At 42.4% G+C, this 20,532-nt stretch overlaps 3 protein-coding genes across 4 annotated transcripts in view; 1 reads left to right on the forward strand and 2 right to left on the reverse strand.

The window, feature by feature from the left end:
- Positions 1-2,320, reverse strand: part of Kkv (hyaluronan synthase-like protein kkv) — an 81,844-nt gene extending 79,524 nt beyond the window's left edge. The window contains exon 1 of the mRNA XM_076906513.1: positions 2,241-2,320. The gene's annotated coding sequence lies outside the window, so the exon portion shown is untranslated. The remainder of the gene's footprint in view (positions 1-2,240) is intronic.
- LOC143430338 (sterol O-acyltransferase 1) lies at positions 1,131-9,928 on the forward strand. 2 transcript variants are annotated; one of them, XM_076906554.1, is made up of 9 exons: positions 1,131-1,134; positions 6,476-6,517; positions 6,677-6,813; positions 7,507-7,677; positions 7,917-8,065; positions 8,187-8,326; positions 8,408-8,571; positions 8,673-8,946; positions 9,445-9,928. In XM_076906554.1, the coding sequence occupies exons 2-9, from the start codon at positions 6,512-6,514 to the stop codon at positions 9,862-9,864; spliced, it is 1,461 nt and encodes a 486-aa protein (XP_076762669.1). In that variant the 5' UTR covers positions 1,131-1,134; positions 6,476-6,511; the 3' UTR covers positions 9,865-9,928. The 2 variants fall into 2 exon arrangements, with proteins under 2 accessions (XP_076762669.1, XP_076762668.1); XM_076906553.1 differs by lacking the exon at positions 1,131-1,134 and adding an exon at positions 6,144-6,227 and having other exon boundaries at positions 6,444-6,517.
- Positions 9,929-13,119: 3,191 nt separating this feature from the next.
- Positions 13,120-19,836, reverse strand: Med1 (Mediator complex subunit 1). Its single transcript, XM_076906693.1, has 8 exons — positions 19,576-19,836; positions 19,127-19,272; positions 18,902-19,035; positions 18,672-18,810; positions 18,372-18,591; positions 18,063-18,288; positions 17,759-17,990; positions 13,120-17,682 (listed from the first exon to the last, which is right to left on the reverse strand). The coding sequence occupies exons 1-8, from the start codon at positions 19,604-19,606 to the stop codon at positions 13,345-13,347; spliced, it is 5,466 nt and encodes a 1,821-aa protein (XP_076762808.1). The 5' UTR covers positions 19,607-19,836; the 3' UTR covers positions 13,120-13,344.
- Positions 19,837-20,532: the final 696 nt, after the last annotated feature.

Consider the following 20,532-nt stretch of genomic DNA (forward strand, 5'->3'; position numbering starts at 1 on the left):
CGATAACGTGATACCAGTGAATCATGATGTTAAAAAGTGCATGTAAAAATTCATTGTTTGTTTTTAAGTATTCAGAAAACCCGATGAATAGAAAAATATTATTTTTTATTCGAATATCGTGATATATGTAAATACTTTTTAAAACTATTAACTGTAATTCATTTGAAAACAAAGGAAGTTACGTTTAATTGCGCGTTGCAATTCTTTATATGATTAGCAGTGTTATCAATCAACATGTCATCGATCATAGATAATTTCTAATCCGCTCTATGTTCGCGATTCTAGAATCGCATATATCCGGTTTGATTAAAACTCCATGCAGATAATAACAGTGATAGTGATAAGAATCATTGAGAATCACTATAATACGGTATAAATGTGTGCGTATAATTATATGGACCAACAGGTCTGCATTCACGCAGCTAATATTTAAGGGTTGAAATATATTTATATTTAAGTTCTATAGTAATTTCATTCGATTAATAATAATACAAGAAACTCGTCACTTTCATCAATCGTAGTTAATTTTAGGAAAAGGTATTTCATCGATAGATAAGTATTTGTTTTACTTAAACATCGTATACAAAATTTTTCAGACCACTGTACAAGCACGTAGCCAGTGCTCTTGGACCCTTGATACTTGATTTATACTACTTATTGTCTACGAGATTGATGGGAACACTTGCAACTGTACCTAGTCTAACAGATTATGGAAGATTAGTAAAATCAATCAGTCCACTACGGAACATCCTAAAAGATCAACACGTCAAGATAAATCAGTTTAAATAATTACTCGAATCTAATCCCCACGAGAGTCACGCCGGACTTGTGCTGCTTCCGATTCAGTCCCACCGAAACCAGTGAACGGAGCTAGCGAAATGGAGAGTAAAAGAATTACAAAACCATGCCTTATCAACAAAACACGAGGGCGGTCGCTTTCTCGTTAATTATGCAACCTTGCGATCGAAAACGTAACATCGATCACGCGATGTGCCGCGATTAAAAGAGTCGGGCAAGAAGTACACCGCGCTTTCTAACGACCATCTCGACGTTCCTCGGCCAATTAGTCTCTCGGAACGAGGGAAAAAAAATTGGGAGGATAGCCGACGAAAGTGAGAACAGAAAGAGAAACAGTACGAGCAGCGCGCGTCAGACCGTCCTATAAATATCTAATTTCCAACTCACGCCCTCGTATCTATTTTGCATTACCGTTAGATATTCGCGTGTCGTGTTGCAAAGTGATCAATGAAGCTTCGATCGCGAGTACTGTCGTGGAAATCACTCGTCGATGTAATTAAGCAACAGAAGGATCCGACAAGCATCCCCGTCCTTACTCTTCCCTCGATAGATTTCAATGATACCCGAAAAATTGTATAATATTTACTTGGAATTTAATTTTCATAACATTTCGCTTGTCTCGTGAGCAATCAAAGTGCTTGTCGGGTTTCTTAATACAATGTCGGGTGGAACACGCGACACCTATGCTATTTCGCGATCAAAGATGAGAAACTCTTTCTTTTCTCTTAATTAAGCGCTGGTCTAATTAATCGACCGAGATTAGACCTAATTTCTGTCGTGCGTTGTGCTTTATGGTACCGAGAATGACGTACGATATTGATTCTTTCTATTTTATGTGGATGGATGGTTACACCATTCATCTTTAATTAAGCTAATGAAGCGGAATAATATTATAGTATCAGTGAAGTAACGATTCCTGAAAGATTTCGAATAAAGCACACATGCGTCGACGCGATTTCGTAAACCGCATGGATAGTACGTGTACACAGTGTACAACAATTATTTTCATAATTCATCGATTGAGCAGGCACCTCGTCACCTTCCACCGACGACCATAAACCGCGAGACGCATTGCTGGGAGGTTCAGTAATCCCAGCGTTCCAAGTAAAACAGCTGTCATCGCGCGGCGAGTGGTTCGAAAGCGATCGAATCGTTCACGAAAATTACGAAACCCCGCGCCTTCGATGTACAATAGAAAGTCAACAGTCACGCCAGAGGAACGGTGCCCGGAATGAAAGAAACTGGTCGCGTACACGCCACGGGAATACGCACGGGTCAAAGGCAAACACCAGCCCACGGATCATCGAAACGAGAGGACGGGTGCATATTTTCGTCAGGCAACGTGGATCGCGATTGCAACACGACCCGTCTCGAAAACGCGGCAATCCCACACTTTCTCCGCGGATCGCCGACGGAAAAGTCAATTACAGATAATCACGTACCTGCTGGTCGAAAGTGAAACCCCGTTCGGTTAGCAGAGACCAATTGGAAGGCGCTGGTCCAACGGGACCAGAAGACAACGACACTCGTGACGCTTCCTGGCTACTATCCGTCCCCACGTCCACTTTCGATCGCATGGAAACACTACGTGAACGAAGGAAAACACGATTCACCTGGTGGACATGCCGAGTTTTCGGGGCTCGATCCACCGATCACCGGCCGCGGTACCGGAGGGACACGCGCGCGTGCATACGGTCACGGAAAAGAAAACGATGTTGTTGCGCCGAGCAGAATCGTTCGAAGGCGGTCGACGACCAAGGATCCTCGTAATCGGCCAGGTGAAAGCCGTGTTAGGTGAGCGGCGAGCGAACGACTGGCTTAGCCACGATCTACCAGAGGTACCAGAAGCGATTCAGGATCCCCCCTCGCTCTTCCGCTCACCACTATAACTTTCACGATACACACGTACGCACACAGACACAGGGAGATTGGTTAGAGAGCGAAGTCTCTCTCGCTCTCTTTCGCTCTTTCCTTCCTCTCACGATTTTTCTTGGACCCCCTCTCCGCGATCCTCCTCGCAAACCGCCTCTGTCTACGCACAGCCACTGTTCCTTCGACGATTTTTGATGTCAAACCTGGTCACCGGCCCGCGGGGACACGTGTAACAATGGCCGATCTATTGCTCGGAATTCAGGCTGATTGCGAAACATCGCGATGCAGAGATACCGGGTCCATCGGTCTTTCCCCTGGTTGAACGATCGAATCAGATAAGGGAGGAAGGATTTTAATGTTATCGGTGATTGTTTCAATTGTAGTAACTATGAAAGGCAACAGTGACGAGACTTCTCAGAAATAGAATGTTACATAGCACATAAGTATGTTATAGTTCCTCGTTGATTATTATATGATCTTGTAAAACATTATTTTCATAATCGTTTCAAAAGGTTTGAGTCGAAAATGGAAGTAGATTTATCTGCAAACCTGTTGAATAATGTTCGTTGTAGTTGGAAATAGTTACTTATATTGCAACGAGAATGCAAAGCATTGGATTGAAGTACTTACACGAACGGCAGTGTACGGTTGATTCTTTTACGAAGGATTAAGATTGCTCAAAAACGATTGCGGTGTCGAGGTCCCTTTCATGAGAACATTCTTGCGAAATTCCGATTGTGACGTTAGAGAAATGCGTCGATAGAAATCGAAAAGGCTAGAAAGACTGCAATAGCTACCCTGACCGTTCTATCAACGGCCTTGTGCCTGCGTCAGGCATTATCATTGCCGCAAGATGCTATCGTTATCAGGTTTTTTTCATCGGCCTCTGATACAGCAGTCGTTAGCGCAGGCAAAAGTAGTTTAATGTCACGCGCGATTGATCCAAGGGAATTTACAATTTACGTTCAAATAGAGGATGGAAATATTCTAAAATGAAATTTCTCGAAAAAGGCACCGAGTAAGAAGAATTTCTGGCATGATCGAAGAATTTTCCGTAACACTTAAATAGATTCGAAGGGAGTCTCGATCAATTTGCATATTACACCAACAGTTACGGCCACGTAATTAATTGTGCGTGCAACGAAGGCGTCCAGTTAAATTGCACTCGACCTGAACTAAACACCTTCGCTGTTTCCGAAAGGCGTTTACCTAGAAGGTCGTACACCTCGCCACACCTTATAGAGATTCACGGATATCCGTTCCATCTGAATACGTAATTTGAGAATTTTTTCAAATTTAATAAACAGTATACCCTACACGTGTCCAATTTATAGTAGCAGATTAGTACTCCAACTGCTCTATCAACTCTCCTTACCGAACTTCCATTTTCGGACGCAGGACATACTTACTTTACATGCATCGATGTCTCCAGCATTTTAGGAATATTGACTCTTCGCGCTCTTACAAAAAAGAACAAACTCCAGTTTAAATAGCTCCAAATTTTGTTATCAATTCATAAGTGTGCATTTCTAGTGTCAACATCAACACACATCATTCCATATTAAATAAAAAATGATGTCTGAATTTATATAAAATAATAATCTACTAAGTGAATATAAGGGAAATTAAGACGTTTGCTGTTTCTATTAACGAAACAATATTTCTGCTACTTAAACAAACAGAAATTAACAAATAATTCGAAGCGTTAAACAGTGTACACGTGTTTTGGTACATTATTAGAGAGACGATTTCCAAATATTTGAGTTCTCCAACATGGCGTCCCAATTATATCCTTCGAACAAATGTAATTTCATTATTTTCCAACAGATGGCAGAACGTTGCCATCGTGACGACCGCACAGTGATTTGAATACAGCGAATACAGACGCTTTTGTTATCTATCAGCCACTTTTATTTGCTCTTATTCAATGCGAAATAATAATGCAATTCATGGCTCGCTTAAAAATTCCCATAGAACGTGACACAAACACCGTGACAGAACAGAAACAAATTTCATCGAAAGCATTTCTATCAATTTTCTGTCAACTGATGAGCAGAAAGAATGCGATCCTATATAAAATTAATGATATCAACATTCACGAGTTACAAGGAAAGATGTCATAGGGAAACAGCATGAGAAAGTGTAAAGCAAGATAAAAGAGCGCAATCGAAACGATAACTTCTAGCACATTCCAATATTGACGATACGTACACGCTAACTGTCTGTTTGTTCTTACACACAGCAAACTCTACAGAACAAAAACATGAAAAGGTCGCATACAAATGTACTTAAAATATTTATATCCAAAGCGAGCCTGTGATCATCGCAAGGTCTTACTACAGTACTGTAGTCAGATTTAGAGGCCATTATACCAATTGTTGGTCCGTTATCTTCTACTCAGTGCGAAGACGCGACAAAAAGGGAAGGCAGAAGATTATGTTGATATAATTTCGTTCTATGAACCATCTGGAACGCAAATAATTTCTAATTTCTATAAATCTTATTTTCTAATAAAACACTCGCTGGAAACGTTCAAATCACTTTACTGAAACAAACTTTTAGTTGTTATTAGTGTACCTAGTAATTGGTGTTCACTTATTTCCTAGTTTTCTTCGAACTAAAATAACATTTACGTAATCTATAATTTGAACTCCTTTCCCTTTTAGTTCCACGAACTAAAATCAAATTTATGTGCCTCAGAGTTCGTGGTTCCTTTCTCTTTGCTCTTTCAAGTGTCACGCTGTTGCAATAGCAATATACAAGTTCTTCCTATAATCGAATTTTCATTCATGTTACATGGATCACCGATAAGTCACGTTGCTAATAGGGCTATAGAGAGAAGAATTTGGCAAATAATCGCGATGACTCGAAAGGAAAGTCCAACGTGGCTCACCGATGGCCCACGCAACTACTCAACCAATTAGCACCAGCCATCCTTATCCACGCCAGCGTTGAAATTCAAATGGGAACTGGTTCACAGACACAGATGATTAGGATTTCATTCAATCTATGGCTCTTATCGCACCGACGTTCAATGAATTGTGGAATTAATGAATTGCGAATAAACGTTTGGTTAACGCTCTGAATAATATGCATCATTTCGTGCGTCAACGATTAGACGGATACGACTATATGTATATATATATATTTTTTTATTTTTCATCGATTCGCGCGTCTTCGCACTACTCCTCGGCAAAACTTGAGGCCACGCTGTCGCAAACCACTATCGCAATTACTTAATCAGAAGAGACGAGGGCGTGAAAACAAGTCCCAGTACGCGTGCACTCGTCCGCGACAACGAACCAGAGAATCGCGCGCGACTTTTCTGCCGCGCGATCAACCGGGGAACTCGATAAGCGTTTGAACTGGCCGGCTGTTTGTGTTCTTCTCGATCCGCACGATAGATCAGTCGTGGTTCGCGAGTCGTGGCTGCTTAATCCTCTCTTTTCGCGTGTATTACAATCGACATAGGATTAAATTTACATTCAACGGAATTCATTTAAACGAAGAGATGACTGAGAATTGCAACCAGTCCGTCGAGACGTTAAACAAACACGGTAAGTGCTAAACTATGATTTATCGTCGACATCGATACGTTACCGTTGCCCTTAAAAAGATGAGTAATCGCGGTTGAAAGTTAGCACGGCAAACAAGTTTCTATCTCTTGTAAATCTCCTACTCTAGTAAATCTCCTACCTGACAATATTTCTTTGGTCAGAGTGTATTCTTTACCGTTTACAGACACTGAAACTAAGTATTTCATCTGATTTTAGATATGGAGCCTACGAAATCAGAGAAAAGTCAAGTGCACGATGTTATTAAAACCGAATTACAGCAGCATATGAAGGTACGAATTAGTGCTAATAGTAACAAAATGACTTTGTATACACGTTGTATACTACAATTATGTAATTGCGATAAAGTTACGACAAGATAATTTATAATCATCCGTGTGAATCAATCGAAGTACGAGATACGAATAAAGTGTTACCGTTTATTCTAACAGGAACTTACGCGAGACGTTTTGGAGCTCGTCGACAACCGAATGAACGATGTGCTAGCGGAAGTGGTGCAAAAAGTGGACAGAATAGTCTCGAATGGAACACGAGATCTCGTCGATTCAGAAAAATACTCAAACAGAACGTAACTATACGATCACTCTTAAATCATGACGTTACATACTTCCTTTTTCATATTGTCTACTGTTTAAATTACTCTCTTGTGTTCATTTCATATGTTGTACATACGAAATATACTTTATCCTTCGTTTTTGAGAAAAGAAAAGGGCTTTGATTGTCCTACGCGTTTACATGAACCAATGATAAGAACCAAGAGCCCATAAATCAGTGCAACGTCGGTGTACCCACGCAGGCACATGGGATTTCCTCCCGTTTCTGAACTTCTTATCATCAGTGTACGCGCACATGCATCGTGCACTCTGAAAAGTAATTTTTCTCAAAAACGGAGCACATTGCGTTTCGAAGTAATGTTTATTTAAATAATTCCTAGTACTAAGATAACCGAGCCATGTTTCTCAAGAAATTAAGTGGCAATAGTCGAGTGAGTAATTCACGAGAGAAGGTTTGGCTGTGAAATAAAAGTGTATAACTTGAAGATCATCCGACTTTAACTACTTTGACCCCTATTCAGCCAACGTACTTTAACTCGCTTTGTTATACAACGTACAAAGCGTGCGAAAAATAACAAAAATTCGTCGGAATTATGAAGGATATTATTAATAATTGCGAATAAAAAATTTCTCAAGATTACACTAAACTCGTCAATATTTACACGAGAAATGGTACTGACTAATCATTGGCATTTTTTTCCCCGCAGAAAACCAACGAGGCAGGACACTTTGCCCGGCAAGCAATTTCTCCAGAGGAATTCTTTGTTGACAGACCTATATGAAATCAAACATATCCGAACCATCTATAATCTCATTGTATCAACATTGATAATTTTGCTGATACATACCGCTGCCTATGATATTCGACATACGGGCTCGTAAGTACACGAGTACTCCCACTAATTGCATTAATCTATTGAAAAATCTGAATAAAGATCTCGCGATTAGATTGGCAGATGTTTATGAAAATTTTAACAATAGCAGATTATTTATGATAATAATTGGTAAAAATAGCATATCGCTAAATAAGAACGTTTCAGGTTTGAACGTTGAAATAATTTGTTAGAATATTTACAAAAGGCTAACCCTCGATTGAAACGAGCATAATTTATTACAGACCCAATCTCGGAATCGATACGGTACGTGCTGGTTTTGCCAAGTTCTCGGTAGTCCTTTATGTCTGGCCACTTATGAAAATTTCAGCCCTGGGAGTCTACGCTGCTTTTTGTTATTGGGCCACTCACCACCTCGAATTTCCGCCAAACTGTAAGCACATCTCGATTCACCTTCCATTTCAAGCTCTACGCAGAGAGCAACGCGATTCTTCGTCTTATATGGCAAATATGCGTGCCTTGATTCATAATCCTGAGGAATCGACTTTTTTCAGCGTTTAGCAGGAAAGCTTGGAATTACACATGGCTGGCATGTTTCATTCTCTATCAGACTTTAACAATCGTGTTGCCTACAAAAGCTGTACTGGACAACGACTTGCCGATAGCTTGTACCATGATCATTCTTATGGAACAGGTGCGCAATTTGTAACATCGTATTCTACGATCGTAATTAGCTGATCTGTGGAAATATTTTGACATTTCATACAATTTTTAGATCCGTTTACTGATGAAAACTTATGCTTTCGTGAGAACCGTGGCGCCAAGATTTTTGTCCTACAAACCACATTCAGAAACGTCACGACCAGAGCCACCTGATTTTTCTAAGTACCTCTATTTCATGTTCGCGCCAACTTTGATTTATCAGGACAAATATCCAAGGTAAGCCAACGTGCATTTAATTCGATTATTGTCGTATCATGATCCCAGCTACTCTATTTTCACCATAATTTTACTTTATCTTAAATAAATAAATTGTTTAGGTCGGACAAGATTCGATGGAGAGTTATTCTGGTCAACTTCCTCGAAGTGTTTACGATCATCTTTTTCGTGGCGCTTATATACGAAAGATTGTTGTATCTAAACTATCGAGACTTTGGAAAACAACCAATCGATTTAGGAATGATTATATTAAATGTTCTAAGTTCGATGCTGCCTGGAATTCTCATGTTCGTATGCGGCTTTTATCTTCTTCTGCACTCTTGGATGAACGCTTTCGCTGAATTATTGCGATTTGCCGACAAAATGTTTTACAAGGTAAGATTCCTCATACCGATACTTTATATTACTACCAAAATTAGTTAGGATTCTTCGAACAGCTTCTCTTATTATTCACAGCTAAAATTTCATTATCTATATTTAACGCGACACGTAGAAAAATATTCCAACAGATGATACGTACATCTAGTAATCCAAACAGCACAATTCCAACAAAAAATCCACGTATCCTTTCAAAATTCCATTCACAAAACTACCGGAGCGAACTTTCCCGGAATCCTACGACTGGAATTCCTTAATAGTAGTAACTGGTCGTGAGTCATTACGAGACAGTTACACAGAATCGTTTTCACAGAAATATTTCATCATTGTCCATTCTAATCCATCTACGCTTACATAGTTGTTACAACTCTTTTACGGAGCGTCTATCGAACGAGATCAATTTTAAGGCGAGATCTGATAAGCTAAAATAAGACGATGATCAATAATAACAATTTCACCCAAAACGAGATTACATGATATTTAATGGGATTGCAGGATTGGTGGAACTCGATCTGCTTCAGCTCGTACTATCGAACCTGGAACATCGTTGTCCACGACTGGCTGTACACGTACATCTACAAGGACATGTACGAGATCATCACGCCGCAGAACAAGACGCTGGCCGTCTGCGCTGTTTTCGCCATCTCCTCGATCTTCCACGAGTACATCCTTATTTTCACCGGTCGCTTCTTCTATCCTATAATGCTGTTCCTGTTTGGTGTCATTGGTCTCAGCATGGTGTTCATATTTAAATCGGCCGGAAACGTGGTCCTCTGGTTCAGCTTGAGCGCTGGCAGCGGCACGATGGTCAGCCTTTATTGCATGGAGTACTTCGCGAGGATCAATTGTCCGCCTATCTATGACGATTTCTGGGATCTTATGATACCAAGAACATTAACGTGTGCTTACAAGTGAGGGTAGCTCGGAAACGGAACCATCCCCGTCTTGCTCTCGGTTTATATTCGATTAGAAACTTTTGATCATAGGATCGTAGGTAGCATTACGAAGTTAATTAAGTAAGTTCGACAAAATAAGGTAGAATGCGGAGAATAAGAAATAGAGAAATATGTCTGACATCGTTGCAATCTAGGACAGACCGTTTGGCATCGTTGATTTTAGTCTGTTGTGATCTAAAGAAGTAGCAAAATAATTTTTGTATCATTTTTTCGTTCATGTTCCGTTACCTTCTATATATAGTAATTTTTTATACCACATGTCAATACACGGATAAGTAAAAAAATAAAATAAACATCCATCATTCGTTTCCTCATTTTATATTTACGACTTTTGTTTTTTTTCTTGTTCGTTTCAGCAAACAAAGTGAATATCAGTCAGATTTTGCGCGTCGAAGAAACGTAGATAACGTTATCCAAAAAAGACATGGTCTTTATTATCAAGGCTTACATACGTGTCTCCAAGATTCGGCGTGTTTTATATCTCTTCTTTTTTTCTATACAGGTCGTTGCTTAAATATACATACACGCGCTAATACAGTTACATTTATACACAGGTTTCTTCATAAATTTGTATCTTTCTTCCTTTCAATCTCTCTCACTCTCTCTCTCTCTCTCTCTCTCTCTCTCTCTCTCTCTCTCTCTCTCTCTCTCTCTCGCTCGTTCTCTCTCTCTCTCCCTCCCTCTCGTGTACTATATATCATAGAGAAATACTTGATCGTCGCAACGTTTTCAGTTTTTCGACAAGATCGTCCACTTTTGAGAAAAATGAAAACGTTTCATTTTTGCTGAACCAAAAAGGATCTTGATAGCAAAAGAATTTAAGAAAAACAAGCTAATACGTACAATATCACACGATTCAATAATTTGGGAAGGGATTTAAAGAAAAAAAAAATGTAAACCTACCATAAAAGTTAAAAAAAGTGTTAATTTAAAAAAAGAAAGAAACGCAGCCCTTGCACCTATATTCAAATAAATAATCGTAAAATATAATAGAACGAGGACTAATCATCTCTCTCATCATCCTTTCTCCTCTCTCGCACACATTAATTCGATTAACTTCGATATTCGTCAGCTATCGCAGTTGTATTTGTTTCTTCTTTTATTACAGCGCCGTTTACGCAATGTAAACGCGTTTTAGCACTATGTACACGATCTTGAGTATTGAAAAAATAAACTATATTTTTGAGGACGGGAGCACCGGACAATTTCTTAAAAAGAAAGAGATCTCTCGCGTCATCTTTCTCCTCCTTCAATCCGTCGAAGCGAACTATTGTCTGCGATACGGTGCTCCCGGCAGAAAATATAATTTTCATCGAATTTACATGTGAAAAGTGATCCTATATTGTTGTGGTAATTATTAATCATCTCTTTTTCTCTTAATTCTCGTCTTCCCTATCCTTTTCACTCTTTCTCTAATATCTCTTAATCATCGGCAACAGTCATATAACTCATTTACTTTGTTTATACAACTTCCGTGCCTGTTCTCCCTTCCTAATTGCTTGATTCTAACATCGAACAAATACATCGATCGTTCGATTCTAGAACCGGAACATTTTCGCCCAATTTGTACAAAAGACAACGCGTCCATTCTCGCAAAATCGGAGTTTAAATCCTTCGTAAGATGCTCGCGCAATGCAAAAAGTGTATAGAACGTTTCTTATTTGAAATAACATTTTGAACACGTCGAAGAAGTCTGTTTCCATCGCTGGCATTCTGAGATATAATTCTAAGTAGTGTAAGAGAACGATATCGAAATAGAGGTAGAAGAAAGCATCCAATCGCAAAGGATTAAAGCTCCGCCTTTGAAAATCTTCGTTCTTCATCGTTTTCTTTTACTTCTACTTGGCACTTTGCACCTGCTATCTCTTCCCTTCCGTAAACTTCCTTCGATTCATGATTTTCCGTCGTACGATTAAAACACATTGAGGACACCACGAAAACTACCATCGCTCCATGATTTTCTGTCGCTTTGAAACCCATTCGTTCTAAAATATTTCATGAAACTGAAACATCGCGTTAAACGAAACTCTCTGCGATCGTTCCTTTACGTAATAAATGAATGACTCTCGATGTATTACTAAGTGTCCCATTTCTTTCCTTTTCTGTTCCTCTTAATAAATACATCCCCGATGTCGAAGCACTGATTTTTATCGTTGTATATGACCGAAGAACACTGTTACGAGGAAGAACAACCGGAGCAAGTACGAGAACAGGAAGGTAAGGATAAAGGACTCGATAATTGGCTATATAGTCTCCCTTTCCTACGACTCTCCGTCTAATCGTATTTCCTCATTTCGAAACCATCATATTTCACGTAACTTGAAAAAGAATTCTAATTAAAAGAACACGAATATTGATTAGAAGAACAATAGAATATTCGATCTCGATGTATTGTAGTTTACTTTTACTCGCTAAGATACCTTTGCAATTTTATGTAAAAATATTCTTCTCAAACGCTTGCTTTTTTAATCAATAGCTGCCCCAAGTATATGAAATACATCAGTTACGAAATATCCAACATATATTATATACTGTATACCCATTCCACGGTGTCCTTATAAATATTGTCCAACGGATTTCTATCGAAAATAAGTCATTATGTACTTGTCTATATTATTCTTCACACGTTGCGGTTATTTATTTTATCTCTCTCCCCGTCTTTCTCTCCCCCTTTCTTTTATACACTCTTCCTTCCTCTCGTCCTTAGAAATCTATAAACAATCGATTTATTGCTAGCCTCGAGTCCCCCTTATTATGACGCGTACTTACGAATCCTTCTTATCATAATTAGAACAATTTAATACAGGCAGTTTAAATCTTTATAAAATGTCTCTATGATGGGACTGCTCTCCTAAACTCTCTCCTTGCCACGATTTCTTCTATTCTCTCCTATCTCTTTTCACGCCTTTGTCCTACGAGTACGCATGGAAAAACTGGATTTGTAGCAAATTCGAATAAAGGGCGGCAAACCACATTTACATTCGGCAGAACATTTGGGGAGGTGTGAAAAATCTTAACAATATACAGGGTGTCCCTCCGCAAGTCATCCATTATTCAATCCTCGGAAAGCCCGGTCGCAACAATATTTAAATACAAATCTATAAGACTCCCTTCCACGTTTCCCTCAATTGTTCCGTCGCGCCTCGAAAATCGTTACCGACGAAGCAACACCGCAGAGACAAGAAGAAGTCCGCCAACAGAATTCCCTAAGAATCGGCCAATAAGTAATTCCTGCACCGAACGCGTCGCAGAAACTCGAGGACCGGCAACAAACTCCCGGTGCTTATGCCCAAGCTGTGCGACGCGATAAAAGTACGAGAAACAGCGGTCGAACGATGGAGGAGAGCGGGGCGTGGACCGGCTAGCCGGACAGCAGCCAGTCGTTCAAGACACCCTGCACCGACCGCGACTAAAATTAAACCTAAAGTTTCAGCAATCTTCATTTGCCCATTCCCACCAGCGCCTCGTCCATCAGCTCGTCGTCCGTGATGCACGGCGAGGCAGAGTGCGGCGAGGGCGGTATGACCCTCGGCGAGGGCGCAGGACTCTTGACGATGTGCACGCTCACGGAAGGACTCGCTGGGAAAGCGGGCGGTGGCGGAGGCGGTGTGTTTCTACGGACCGAGGCCGCCTGGGTCATCGCCCGCTCGGGAATGCTGGTGAAGTTCAAGCTCTTGGCCACGTCTTTCGGCGTGGAGAAGTCCAGCAGTATTTCGGCGGCCTCCTGGGACGGTACCTCCGTGCTGGTCCCCTTCAACGCGCTCGAAGGGCCCTCCGTGGACACCGTCGTTCCCATCGAGGATGAAGCGGAGGTTCCTCCGGAAGACGGGACTTGCGGGGACTGTTGGGACGGCTGCTGCGATTGTTGTTGCAACTGTGACGCTTGTTGCTGCGACTGTTGCTGCTGTTGCTGGACCGGTTGGGATTGTTGTTGCTTCTTCTCGTCGGATTTGTACTTTGTCATTGTCGCGTCCACGGGTTTGATGCTGAGATTTAAGCTCTCCGTGGTTCCGTTGCCAGAGTTCGCGGTAGCGATCCCGTTCCCGCTGGTTATCGTACCTGTCATCATCGTGGAGTACACGGGTTTACTGGTAGGCTGAACATCGGATCCTTTTGCTAGAACGGCCATTACCGGACCACTGCTGCTGGCGTCGTCCTTGCCAGCGGCAGTGGAGTTCAAGCTGCTACCGAGAAATTGCGCGTTACTCCTACCGATCGAGGACTCTTTGTCGCGGGACTCGTTTTCGGTCGATTGCATCGAGAGGTTCGTAGGGATGTCTAGATCGTGCGAACCGCTGCTTGACAAACTGGGAAGCAGAAGGCTGCTGGTACTGTCCGTACCAAGATTTATTACCGAGGCTGCGCTTGTCATGGACAGATTGTCAGGCTTCGTTTGTACGTGGTCTCGTCTACCCTGATTCGTTTGATCGTCCGTTGTCCCCTTCGAAACGGCGGTCGACGCACTCGACAACGTCTGCAGTTTCCCCTGCTCCGTTGTCTGCTTCGTCGCCAGATTGTCCAACGTCTTTCCGCTGTCGGGAAGCATCGACATCTTCTCCGACTTCTTATCGCTAGAATCCGCGTTAGCTCGAGCGGACAGTTTAGGTATTTGAAACTTAGTGTCCAACTGCTTCCTGAGACCTTCGACAACCAATTGCGGCGGTAAGTTCGGTAAATTCGACAAATTCGACATGGAAGCGTGAGCAGCCAACAATTTGAACGCTCTCTCGCTCTCGCTCTCCTCCCGTAGACCCGACGGACTCGACTTCCTAGTATCGCCGATCCCCTTCGTAGGAAATATACTCTTATCGGACTTCGATAACCGAGATTTATCACGATTACGACTGAGATCCGTTACACCGGAACTAGTTGTCTTCGGGGAACTCGACGACTTGGAGGACATCACACCCTTCGAAAGCAATCCACCGCTACCGCTACTCCCAACGCTAATCCCTCCGGCACCGTTACCACTTCCAGTATTCGACCCCGACATAGACTTCAAGGTGGAGAGCATTTTCTGTCCCAATAAAGTCGTCTTGTTCCCCGCACCACCGCCAGACGCGGAAGAAGACGAACCGGACAACTTCGGAGACGTCTGAGATGGCGGCTTCTTCGACGCGGGACCAGAGCTCACCCCTGGTTTTAAACCTGTGTGCGTTTTCGGCGAACCATTTCCAGGCATGGTCGCCGACGACACGGACGAACTCGAAGACGTTCCAGTCGCAACGGATGCCGAGGACGAAGACAATTTGAGATTGGTACCGGACTTGGAATCTTTCGTGCGAGTTTTGTTGATCGTTATCTTCATACCATCGGAACTAGGCTTCACCATATACTCGGCTGGATTTTTAGTATCTATAGACGAATTTTTGTTGATACACTTCCCCTCTGCTGTCTTGTTCGACGAGCCTCCGACGCTTCTCTCTTTTTGACCGCCGGTATTACCACCTCCGCCAGCCGCTGGTTTCGCTCCACCATTGCCACCATCATCCGTGCAATGCTGAGCGTTCTTCAACTTATCGATAACCGCGCTCAACGAGCCTTTCCTGTTTCTCGCCTGTTGTTGCGCGATGGCCGACTTGCCGAGCTCCGAATTGCCAGACGGCGGCGTGCTACCGCCGCTGGTGGACAACGCGGACTGCGTCTCCCCGCTAGGAATTAATTCCAGTTGTTTCAACTTACCGCTGGACGATTTCGTTTTCGGGCTCTGATGGCCGCTCGATCCACCGAACGCTAACGAGGACGTCTTTCTCTCCTTCTCGCGGTTCGAGTCTTTGCTCGACGACGAGGAGGAAGACTTTAACTTCGATTGTCCGGTGTCGGTGGTTTTACTCGATGGTGAATTCGCTGCGGATTTCAGCGCCGACATACTCGGTTTACCGGTACTGGCAGAGTTGCCGTGCTTGGGCGACGAGGTACCGTGTTTCGGGCTCACGCTGGCAGGTACTGGCGTGTGCTTCGGACTACTGCTATAGACCGGAGAATGTTTGGGACTTTGCACCGGCTTGTTCGTCGATTGTTTCAATGTAGGACTGGACTTACCTACGAGCGCGAGTGGGCTGGTATGCGTCGGGGAGGGACTAAATTTTCGTAAGGTTGTAGCGGGTGACGAAGGACGCGAGCTTAAATTCGGAGGCGATTCTGTCGGTTTGATGCTGACGGAAACCGGTTTCGACAAAGGGTCTTGTTTAGTCGGTATCTTATCCGGCGGCGGTCCCATAGGACTGTCTTCTCTCTTACGCTTGCGTCTCTTCTCCAGCTTTCCCTTATCCTCCGTTGACTTTCCCTTCGAACTTTTACGCTCTCTACGCTCGTCCGTTAGACTTTTCGACTGTGTCGGGCCGGCTATCGGGGTTATAGTGATGGAGCTCGGCAAAGTGGTTTGCGGCGACGACACTATCGGTATTATCTCAATACCTGGCCTCCTTTCCAAACCCATCCCAGTAAGTACAGAGTTATAGTTTGTAGCCTGACCCAAACTACTGCTTGAAATTGGCGTTATACTTACTGATGGCGGCACCAGACTTTTGTTTTCTTCGAATATTATCGGACTCTTTTTCTCTTCCCTCTTCCTCGACTTGCGATCGCGCTTGATCAATTCTTCGACGTCTTGCAAATCATGAACTTCCGTTATCTCGCTCTCGTTGTCGATATCGTAATCAGAACTTTTATCTGTTCCCAATATATCCGTTGGATCCAGATTCGAAAAATCCAGACCGCTCGTCAAACTCGTGGCAGACGTAGGCGTGGATGTCCTGGTCTCGTTTAGATTTTCTCTACCACCGGTCGGCGTCCCAAGAGGCGTCGAATCCGAGCTAGAGCTTTCCAGCAATATTTCAGCGCTCTCGTCCCCTTTCCTTTTGGGACTTCGCCAAATACCGTCCGCAGTTTTTCTCTTACGCGTTTTTTTCGTGCGCTCGTTCATCGGATTGGCCATGGAGTTTTTTGCCTGTCCAAGTAACGCTCCCAATTGTATGGGGTTTAACATCGCAGTAGTCGTGGTATCGGATTGGCCGGAATAAGACGGAAAACCGATACTATTCTCCGTTCCGGCATCTAAAAAAGACTGCTGCTGCTGTTGTTGTTGTTGTTGTTGTTGTTGCTGCTGCTGCTGCTGCTGCTGTTGTTGCTGCTGCTGTTGCTGTTGTTGCGACGACTGCTGCCTCCCCATAGTACCGTTACCATTGTTCAAGCCTGATTCCTTGATTTTCGTTTCTCCATTGGTGAAGTCAGGCATGCCAGAACCATTCTGGTTGTTTTGATCTTTGCCAGAGCCAAGATTCATATTGTAACTTCCGTTACCACTGTTCAGATTGTTCATCGTACTACTCAAAGAGTCGCGGCTCTCCCACGATTTCATGAGAATTCTCATCGTCAGAGGGATACTTAAGCATTTCTGCAGGACTTTCCCGGTCAGGTCTGATGTCTGTTCCGTGTTCGTTATACTTATTCCGTACAATTTACATTTGAGTGCAGAGATATCCGTCAGATCCAGCTCCGCAGTAGCCATTGTCTCCTCGAACGGATGCTCCAAACTTACCGATATGTGTTGCCATGATAAAGCGCTCACTTCGAATATGGTCGCGTGTTCCGGATCTTGCCGTGCCATAGGTCTAACGCAACTAGCGATCAAAGTATTGAACAGCGCTTGCTGACGCAAGTACACCAAGATTTGTGGAACGTGCGCCGGATGAGTGAAAGGGATGCTACATACTAACACGCCCTCCATGTTTTTGTTCTCCGTCATGAAGTAACAATGCTGCTGATCCGGTAGAGTCTGTAATAGAGAGGGGCGTTCAATACGGAGAACGTCTTTAACGTCTAATTATCGTACGATGAAGCGTTTTACATACAACGTAAAGTCCTCTGTTGTTCCGACAATCCAGTTGCCCTTCGCTGGCGTGCTGAACAATCAAACTAAGCAGCGGATGAGGAGCAGAGATATCTCCGCATTCCAGTTCCGTTACTTTCTGTATCCTGCGCACCAGTTCCATGCACATCGGCATCTTTTTTGCAAGCTTCAATACGAAACAAGCGGGTAACACCGACGAATTTGTACCAGTTAACGGAGCGTAGGATGGGGTACTGGAAAATATTAACTATCAGTTAGAAACTGAATTACTCAATTCTATAACATTTCGTAAACATATTACAAACCTCTTTCCTGTAGGACTTCTATTTACAGCTATGATACTAGATGTAGGCAACTTGTGAGCAGTCGAACCTTCCATACAAACTGTAACGGAATGACCAATTTTCCGTTTGATAACTACTTCTGAATTCAATGCATCACAGGTACGATTCTCCTGATCTATCAAGTCGTAAGGAGAAACAAAGTATGTCAACTTCATCGCGTGACCTCCTCTTCTTCGCTCGAGGATGCCTACAAATTTTTACACTTAATACGAAAAATCTTACTTCTTCAGATTTCTGATAAACTGTATATTACTAAACTTTGGTACTAACCAACTGGACTTTTATGAACAAGATTGAAAGGTTCTTTCATAAAGGTCTGCAACTGAGCTAAAACACCCAGATCTGCCTCCAGCGATTGCAAAGCACTAAATGCTTTACACTTTACCTTCTTATCGGCGTTTAATTGATATATGGAAGCTAAACCTTCTAATTGTACTGTGAAATCAAGGAAGTCTCCCCGTGACAAACAAGACACCAATACATCACAGCTCTGTGAACATTCCATTAAACATTATATTACCATCAAACATATTTGAAGAATTACTTCTTTTTTTTATCAGATATCTGTACCTGCTGTTCATTTTTTCCTTCATGATGAATTTTAACATCTTTAACTACACCTGTTGGTTCCAAGAGAACCTCCAAAAAGAACATATCTGAAGAGATAAACAACTCTGTACCTGGTGGACCAGACATCATAAACTTTAAGCTGTAACCAAATTGCAACATTAATATTAGCTAAGTTGTCTCATTCTATTTTCCAGAAGCAAAACAAGTCGTATCGTTTTTCAACTACTCACCCCAATTGTCTGGTTAAACTCTCCAAACGCTCCACCATAGATTGCAAAGAAGTCACTTTTATGGAATGTTGCAGGGTATCCAAACATTTTTGTAGCTGACCTTTCTCGCTGCTATCAATTGCGAACCTTTTATCCTGTTATTAAAATAAATTGAGAAACGTTAGAACACAGAGAACGTCAATATTTGCCAAACAACATTCCGCCAATATATCCCAAAACAATTACCAGCATAGCCATTCGCAAACTTTTGGCAGTTTCCACCAAGGACTTGAACGTCGAAGCCTTGGATCGTAATTTTTCCATGAGCAATTCCATCTGCCACTCTTTTCCTTTATCCATCCCTGAACCACCAGTGGCAGAAGGCTGCCCACCTGCATTAGAAAATTCACGTGAAATATCATCTATTGGCAGCCGTTAGTGACTAATCGAAGAAAAACACTGGGCAAACATGTGAGCCAGGCAAATTTCCATAATAACGAATAATTATGCTATTACAGATGCAATTAATTTTTTATGCACACATGAATGGATTACGCGTTGATGTTTCGCTCGATGATCGTTAAGAATCACGAGGATAAGATTATGGTTCGTACGAGCGATATAAAATGTTTAATCCCATTTGGAATAAAATGAAATTTCGTGGAATCGCTTGAAATAAATGAAAGTACACTCACCGAGGGGCTTTTGTCCGTTCGCAACATCCATGTATCCCGTAATGGATTACACGGATGTTGAAATCCACGCGTATATCGATATACGTTTACTATTATAATATCACAACAACATTATTATACACTACATTGTGACAGGAGGTGTTATTTTCACCTAACCCACGTTCGATCGTTCAACTGCTCCTAACCTTCGCGCACAATATACATACTGACTATACTTGCGAGCTATACGTTTCTACGTATAGGCGTTTTCGTCCACAGCGTGACTTAAGAACGGAAATACTGCGATACTTTACCAAGGTACGCTCTTCTACACCCTCTACAGGCAGAAATCGAGCACCAGAATCTATTTGAACACTCGTGCTGTATTTTAGATAAAACCATGATTAATGATTCATTGTATGTATTTTAAATACATCTGGATAAATTTATCTACGCAAATTCGATGGCCCAAAATGTAAACACACCCCGACAACACAACTTTGTCACAGTAAGAGCGCTGTGATGTTACTTGCGCCGCGTGACATCACTTTCATAGCCATCTGCGTCCACACTCGTCGATGCCACGCGGTAACACCACGATCAGGGGCTACCTTAGAGGTAAGAGAGAGAAAGATATATAATAAAGCAATAAGAAAGAGTGAGACAGATGTTACCTACCCACTCGAGAACCCGTGGCGCCATCTCTGTGAAAAGTGCTCAAACTGGTCGCTCAGCGGTACCGACAGCGAAGTAAACTAGTGAGAACTACTAGCGCCATCTCTTCGTAGGATGCTGAAACTAGGTCGGTAATTAGTTTCAGTATTTTCTGCAGAGATGGCGCTAGTAGTTCTTGAGGGGTTCACTTCGCTGTCGATAATGCTGTGCGACCAGTTTGAGCACTTTTCACAGAGATGGCGCCAGGAGTTCTCGAGTAGAGCAGGTAACATCTGTCTCACTCTTTCCTATAGCTTTCTTATA

This window comes from Xylocopa sonorina, chromosome 13, assembly GCF_050948175.1.
Source record: "Xylocopa sonorina isolate GNS202 chromosome 13, iyXylSono1_principal, whole genome shotgun sequence".
Lineage (NCBI taxonomy): Eukaryota > Metazoa > Arthropoda > Insecta > Hymenoptera > Apidae > Xylocopa > Xylocopa sonorina.